Source organism: Ursus maritimus, unplaced genomic scaffold (genome assembly GCF_017311325.1).
Source record: "Ursus maritimus isolate PB19 unplaced genomic scaffold, ASM1731132v1 scaffold_25, whole genome shotgun sequence".
In the NCBI taxonomy this organism is placed as follows: domain Eukaryota; kingdom Metazoa; phylum Chordata; class Mammalia; order Carnivora; family Ursidae; genus Ursus; species Ursus maritimus.
This window is the reverse complement of record NW_024425008.1, coordinates 12,127,536-12,135,598: the sequence shown is the minus strand read 5'-3', so window position 1 is coordinate 12,135,598 and position 8,063 is coordinate 12,127,536. Positions and strand designations below refer to the sequence as shown.

At 45.8% G+C, this 8,063-nt stretch overlaps 1 protein-coding gene across 1 annotated transcript in view; it reads right to left on the bottom strand.

The window, feature by feature from the left end:
* Window positions 1–364: 364 nt before the first annotated feature.
* Window positions 365–8,063, bottom strand: part of RPS6KA5 (ribosomal protein S6 kinase A5) — a 178,833-nt gene continuing 171,134 nt past the window's right edge. Inside the window, exons 15-17 of the mRNA XM_040641535.1 lie at window positions 4,944–5,103; window positions 3,458–3,621; window positions 365–2,205 (exon numbers count right to left, since the gene is read on the bottom strand). Coding sequence (XP_040497469.1) covers window positions 1,966–2,205; window positions 3,458–3,621; window positions 4,944–5,103 — 564 coding nt within the window. The 3' untranslated portion in view covers window positions 365–1,965. The remainder of the gene's footprint in view (window positions 2,206–3,457; window positions 3,622–4,943; window positions 5,104–8,063) is intronic.

The window sequence follows — 8,063 nt, the reverse complement described above, 5'->3', positions numbered from 1 at the left end:
GCAACAAAGTCCCTTTAGTTTATACTTTATAACTAGTATTTCTTACCAGGATGCACAGTTTAAAAAATGACCTGAAGAGTTGACTTAGATGTTTCCAAATCTATTCAACATAACTGTAGATATAAGTGGACATTTTCTTGGTTATTGTAATGCTGTGCCTGGATGGAATCACATTCTGTGAATTTGCTATAGGTTGTAATAATTCATGTAAAGATTTCTCATCATTACCAGGAAAGGCTGAAAGCTAGGGGTACAAAACTTTCACTGACTCGTGAGAATTATAGAGCCATCTCGGCCACTGAAAAGTATAAAAAAGTTACTTCCGATAACCCCTGTGGACAAAAATGTGAACAGAATAATACAATATTTTGAAAATATTTTAATATTTGCCATTTTTTGCCTGTGCTATTAATATATACATTGATTTAGTAATAAATATACTATTACATAGAGCGCAATATTTTTAGTATTCATAACTAGTTGAAATTAATGCTGCTATTATCTCAAGAAAGGAATAAATAAATATCATGCCCCAATTCCAAACCAATGCTCAAGAGGTTATCATTAACAAAAATTATAAAATAAACAGGTCGGGCATTATCTTTTTAAGCATGATTCTTGTAAACATAGCAAAGATCACTTTTCTCAGTCCTGACATTTCGTGTGATGGCTTGAAAAGAAAATACAACATACAAATCCTATCACTTCTTTTTTTTGCATAGGGAATGAATTAACTGTGCCTGAAAATGCAGCAATCTTTCAGTGAAATGTCTTCACCACATAGCACTTGTTTCCTGTAGGAATTCAGAACTTTGGAGCAATAAAAGTGCTCTGCATAAGTTTATAAAATATGCTTTCTGGATTTAAAATTGAACAGAAAGATTCCGAGACAAGTCATAGTCATGATTCTAAAATACTATGTACAGAACGTCCGGCCACAGGAGGGGCCTTGCTGCAGCGCAGCACAGTGTGCGAGGGAAGCACAGTGTTTCGCAGACTTGCCCTTCGGATCTTCGTCGGTGCCCACGTGGCTAGCGATTGCGCCCGTTCCACTTGCGCAGACAAGGTAGAAAGGGGGATGTGAGGACAAATTTAAAGTGGATCATGGAAAAACTGGCAAAAATGCAGTACATATGCTTTAAACAGTGCACTTTATAAAACAGTTTGCTTTATTCGTAGTCTCTTATAAAGTGCAATATTACTTAAAAGAGACCTGTACCTTAATAGTTTGCAATAACCATGAAAACAAATCGCCAGGAAAGAGCAGTGCAAAATTAAAAACATACGTAGCTTAGCATGCATCTCAGACGGATCCCGAGTACAGAGCGTGGGACCTTAAGTTCCTGTACTTTTTTTTTTTTTTACTTTTTAGAAAAAGATTAATAATAACAGGTTACCATCATAAGTAACCATAAAATAAAGACAATAAGTTAAAATCCTCTCTCAAGAAATAAGTGTACGCCACACATACAATTCACTACAGAATCATTTTGAAAACCCTCAGACCGTTTTCTCTGATCGATCCCTGTTCGAGGGGTGCAAATCTCAAAAACCTACGCTGTCCACAAGGCAAAGCAAAAGGTGCCATCATCACAGGATGAGTGACTCTTGCCGGCAGAGCTCTGGAAAACCCACGACTCACTCTGTAAGCAGCTCAAACCTAACCAGTCCCTAATTAGATTTACAGATAGACACCTTTGCTCTTTCCAGAACAGTCTGCTGGCATCGTGCTAGGTCGCTAAACAGTATAGCAGGTGCTCTGTTCACAGTAACATTCGCTGTCCAGTGCTTTTGGACAAGGATAACCAACTGGGTTTTCCTGAAAAAAATTCCCTAAGAGGCAGATTCCAAAAAGACCAACAGGACATGGTTGTAAAAGCGTAAGACATCACCTCAGGCACATGCTGAGGGCATTCAAGGTGCGATGGGTCGTCATCGGTGACACTCCTACCGTCCCCGCGCCACTCAGTCCGAGAACTGGAAGAGCGTGTCTGGGTTGCCGGGGTCCGCGGGGTTGCTGGGCTGCAGGGTCTTCGTGGGCGTGGTTTTCCCGTGGGAGTGAGAGGAGGACGAGTGAGAACTTTCGCTAGAGCTGCTGCGCGTCTCTGTGCTCGTGCTGGTCTTCTTCATTTTCCGTCTCTTCGCCAAAGGGGCCTTGTCGACATTCTGAAGGCAAAACCCCTCTCTCTTGTATTTGTTAAAGGCCTAGCGGAGAAAGAAAGGGAGCCCCTGTGAAGGTCAAGGGATTGAAGTTTTCTTGCCAGCTAGGACTTCTGGCAGAAGACAACTTCCGGTCAGCAACCACAGCTCCAAGTTGCTCTGGGAGCAAGGTCCTGAAAAAATCATTTGCAAACCTCCAGACAGGGTACAGAAGCTCACGGGGAAGAGTCTCAAGGGCTCTGCTTAAATCAAACCGGCCAGGCTGTTCAGGGGTTAGGATTCTCATAAATCTTTTGAAGAAGTTAGTGCTACCTTTCCATAAAAACCACGAACCTCTCAGCCCCCATTACTTTTACTAGTTCTGGGTCTGAGATTTAAAATGCTGACCACAACATCCCCATACAGAGCAGACTGGATCCGCGATGGGCCCTCCTCTCCACTTCCAGGTCGGGGCAGTTGGGGTGTATCTCGGATACTTCACCTGCACAGAGAGGCTCAGCTCCGCCCGCTCAGGCTGGCTTTCTCCTCACAGCGGCCTGTCCCCACCTCTCTGAGCCTCAAGTTTGGGTGTCCCTGGGGTTACTCTTGATAGCTTTGCATCAAGTGTCACTGGGAAGTCGGGGATCATCTGTACAAACTCTCGCAGTTAATCCCTTCACACCTCAACATATCCTAGCTCATTAATTTTTAATCCCTTTCTGCAGCTAAAGAAGAAATGCTGTCCCTTTTCCTCTCTCAAGATAATCCTTCAGAGGTAATTTACTTCTCCCTAACTCATCTATTCCTTATACAATTCTCTTAAAGCATTTGCATCTGCTTGGCACAAATGCACGCGCTCTTATTCCCTATCCCTCAGTTTCTAGGATGTTATGCATAAATGGCGGCCGAGTGAACGAACAGACTTTTCACATGTGCCTTAGTTCCTAATGTTTAGCTACGGTTTTTAAAGAAACTGATTTGGCCTATTTGAGAGATAAAAGTTCCAATATCATGCATAGTTTTCATTAGCTACTGAAAATTTTCAGCTCTTCAAATATCAAACCACTGCCTCATCTCACAAACACATCTGAAATGTCAAACAAGTATTTTGTGGGTTAGCAGTGACTCAGGTCCCCCACATACTTTCTGTTAATAAACGTGTTATATCATGGAGGGATTTATAAAAACATACCTAGAATGAAAATAACACATTCTTTTAAATGTACTACTAATTAAGAGTGTGTCTCAGAGGTTAAGGAGTAAACACATCTGATTCCTTTTCAAACCCGCCCGCCGTGTGCGGAGCGCAGGGCCTTACGTGGAAGGTTGCTTTCACACAGGTTTGCACGGCAGCTCCCGAAGAACCTAGAATGTCCGGAGTCATCAGAGGATTGGAGGACAGCTGACTGCCATCTTGAAGCCATTCGTTGTATCTCAAGCCTGACATTTTAAGTCTTTTATTTGGGTCGACTGTGAGGAGTCCTATGGGAATAATTAAAATATTTTTATTTTATGATTTGTTTCAAACATACATCCCAATTAGGTTTATGTGACACAATGGTTTCAATAAAGCTTCAACCTCCTACAAAGGTCATTACATTTTCACATACATTTCAATCCCCTAATAAATCCCGAATGCTAATGCCAAGGCCCACAATAGCCTAGTCTACGGTAGGCTAACTCGCTTCTCAATCAGGAGGACACTGGCACCCAAAACAAGGACTCCCACTGGCGACTGGGAAGCTCCACCTGACAGAGAGAACCGAGATGTACTCACTCATGCACAAACACCTTGTACAAGGCAGCGAGCGCAGTAAGGCGCTCGAGATATGGAGATGGAGACCCAAAGGGGCGCTGTGAGGAGAGACACAGACGAAAACCGACTGTGACAGTGTCAGGGGACAAGCACAATAGCAACATCCCCATGCACAGCGTGTCGGAGACCCGAGGGGAGGGCTCTGACAGCAGTGTGGACACCCTGGAAGCTTCCAGAAGATGAGTTCTGGGGGATGAGGGGGTGCCCCAGGGATTAGAAACAGCGAGCGTGAAGTCACGCAGGAATCTGAGCTCTGGCACATCTGAAGAATTCAGAGGCAGCATGAGGGTAACCAGAGGCATGGGCAGGCAGGGCCAGGTCCTGAAGGGCTCCGGAGTTCAAAGGCTCCCATCCGGGAGTCTGACCGGAAGCTAACGAACGGGGAGTCTCGGAAGGATTTTTAGCAGGAGAGAGGCATGATCACACCTGATATGAGGAAGGTCGCTCTGCTATTGATAATGGTGTCTAACACCTCCATAGTGAACTGACACTATTTTACTATCCTTTCCCCCAAAATATGCCTCCCCTCCCGCTCTTGCACTGCCAGGCAGCCAGAATGGGTGACACCATCCACCCCCCACCTTCCTCGCCTTCCACAGACAGCCACCCAGTCCTGCAGTTCAGCATCCGTCCTCACCACCCGCTCGTCCCCATTCACGTGGCCGCCCTCAGTTCCTGCCGTCCTCTCTCCTAAGAGCCCCCCCCACCCTTTCAGCTCGTCTCACTGCTTCTGCCTTGACCTGTCTGTTATTAGTGTCAGTTCACTAGGGGGTGTTAGATTGAGATGCTGTGGACCCTGCAGATGTGGATAAGATTACTAAGGGACAGTGTTCCGGTAAGAAAAAAGGAAGACTCAGTTGAATAACATGGAAACCTTCTAGAACACACGTGAGTTCCTTGAGTAATCAACAAATATATGCGAATGGGCAGGATTCCACGTCAATCACCTACACATCATACGCAGTGTAAAATGTCATTAGAGTCTGACCTTGGATCAAATCTTTAGCTTCTTGGGATACATTCTTCCAGGCTTCTCCTTCAAAGGAGAAATCTCCCTTTTTAATTTTCTTCATGATTTCCACCGCACTGGTACATGTCAAACTTTTGTCATGAGACTGGAATGGAACTTGCCCCGACAACATTGTATACTATCAAGGACAAAAAAGGAACAAAGAGAATGTCTACCAAAGTCATTGTCAAAGCCATGCTAGTCACTTCATTACTAACTGTGTCAGCATCATTTACCAAATACCACAGCTGGCATTATTGGGTTTAAAAGATTACATGGACTCTATCCCTGAAGCAACAAACGCATTTCAAAGCCTGGTAAATAAAGTGAGACAGCTTATTAGATCAAAATTTAAAGAGCAAGAAGAACAAAACAAGGATACTCCAATTACTTCAGAAAAGATCATACTAATGTTAACAGAAAGTTGAGAGACAGCAGAACCTCTCAATACCTTTTTTTTTTTTTTTTCTATTCAGTTCCACATATCTTTTCCTTAGGACATTAATCGTGGTTAAGGGCTGCAAGCATTTTTAATTTAGGCCTTCCAATTCTGGTTGTAATTACCACTTTTATTTTTCTCGTTGCGTTAAATAGAATGAATTCTCTGCAACCACCTGTTTTCACTGAAGCCATGTGTTTGAAAATTCATGTTTAAGGGTTTTGCCCTTTAAAAAGTCAATAGAAAAACTGAAAAGCTAAGTAAGGCTTGTCTTTGCAGCAGAGACTGAATTTAAACTTGAAACTTCTTGGAAGGTTTTCTCTCTGCTTGCTGAGAGACTTAGAGGCTTGCGGAGGTGACAGACGGCCATGAACAGTGGAGTGAAGCGACAGTGTCTTAGCACAGACCCCACAGAAGCACCGCACACTGAGGACATGGTGGTGCTGTCAGCAGGAACCGGCTCACCACGGCGGTTATTCATGAAGGGACACAAAAAGGAGGATCTCTGTTTCAAGCCCAGGCCTCAGGAGGAGGTGTGTGCCCACGGAGAAGTCCCAGCGACCTGGAAGGACTCTGCGTTTCTCTTTTCTGGCCATGTGTCTGACGAGCAGGCTCAGCCTCGTGACGGCAAGATGGTGACGCCGCTCTCACACACTGGCTCTCAGGAAAGATGGACGTGCCCAGACAGGACAACAAAAAGGACATTAAAAGGGGAAAGCAGGAGGCACAATTAGGTGGGCAGTCCACAAACCCTGGGTGAGGAGGACAGAGCACAGAGGGATGAGCCCCAGAAAGACAGGAGAAGAAACCTGGCTCCTCTGAGGTGACCAGAGACCAGGAGGCTCTGGGTGAATCTGGACTTTCTGCCTGAGAGAATAAAAGCTCTGCTCGCCAGGATGGAGAGTTTGAAAATCGAAGATGCCAAGGAGAAGACACCTCAGTTACTGACTTGGAACAACCTGACGTGAAGACAGTTGTTCTAAGGAGGGAAATGTGAAGATGCCTGAAGAACCATGACAACACAATTTAAGAAAATAAAAACCTCCCTAAATCTTCTCTCCTTTACCCTTCACGCATGATGTTCATGCAGCCTACCCTTTTCCCCCCGAGGTCTCCTTCCTCAGACGACGGCATTGACTTCCCGACCCTGCCCTGGCACCTTGCTGGCACCTTCCAGGCTCCGACCTCGCCTGCCCGCCCACCTCAGCCTGTGAGGCCCAGAGTCCCACCCCATGTTCCGCACCAACAGTTCCTCGGCTTCCCTGACGGTGCTCCAGCTACTCATTCTCCTTAGAAGGCCATCTTCTTTTCAGCTGGCAAAGGCTCCCCGCCCCCGTGGTGTAACTTTCCAGGATGTGTGACTAGGACCTCGGCCATCTGCCATCGTTACTCCATGGCAGGAGGGGAACATGGGCTTTTGAGTCAGACAGACCTGGCTTCCTGCTTTTTTACTTACTAGCTTCTATTTTCTGTTTAGTTAGCCGTTTCGTTACTAGCTTAGGCAAATTAGTTAAGCTCTCTTAGACTATTTCTTCGTCTTTATAATAAATGTAACGGGATCGAGCAACCCACTGCATTTGGTAAGAGCAGCAGGCAGCTCAGTAGTACACCCAACTTCACTGTTTTCCCTTCCTCCTCTTTCTCTGGTTGGAAGGCAGTAGGGACCCCATTCCTGATGGCAAGTGGGGGAATCAGAACAGTGAGTCACACAACTTTAAAGTCCCTTCTTAAAGGTCCACTTTCTAGATCATTGCTGGCACCAACTATCTCAGCCCAGGTTCCCCAGACAGCAGAGTCGAAAGCAAAAGCTAATACACAACTACATTAAGGAGTGGGGTCCCTGAGGAGGAAGAATTGAGGAGAACAGGAACAGTGTCCGTACCAAAGGAACTGCTGGCCCTGGCTAGAATGGACCAGCCAGGATCAGCTGCCATGCTGAATGTGATACAAGTCAATATGGTGCTGGCATTGACAAGCACCTGTTGATCTAGCCAACAGATCCTTCTTGATTTCTATCAATAGGAAAGATCAAAGCAGTACGTCTTTACATGGCGAGGACAGCATTCCTGTCTTGTCTGAGAGCTGTGCGAACTCTCCGGCTCTGTTACAATACGGTCTGTGAGGACGACCCTGATCATCTTGACATTCTCAAGAACCCCATGCTGGCTCTCCGTAGTGACGTCTTCATGAAGGGAGACCCGGTGAGCAGGAACTAGTAGTAACCTAAACGCCTTCTAAGCACCCGAATGCCAGAGGGTGGGAGAGAGACTGGACAGACATTCAGGGGACTGTCACACTGGTAGAGGTTTTAGAGCCCCCACCATTAGGGGCACAGAGACTTGTCCCTGAAAGACGGGTACCATCAAGAAAGAGGCATACGGCTTAGTGGGCTTCTTTGGATTTTGATGATGTCATCTACTGCTCTTCTTGAGAACACTGCTCCAATCCGTTCATCAAGTGACTGGGGAGGCTACCAGTTTCAAGTGGGGCCTGGAGTCAAGAGGGCTCTGCAGCAGGTCCCAGCTGTAACACAAGCCATCCTCCTACCGAGGCCATAGGATCTTGCTGACTTGACTGGGCTAGAGGTTTATCTGTGAAAGGTGAGCATGCTGTGCAGAGTCTCTGGCCAGTGCACGAGGAGAGTCACAGAGCAGACGTGA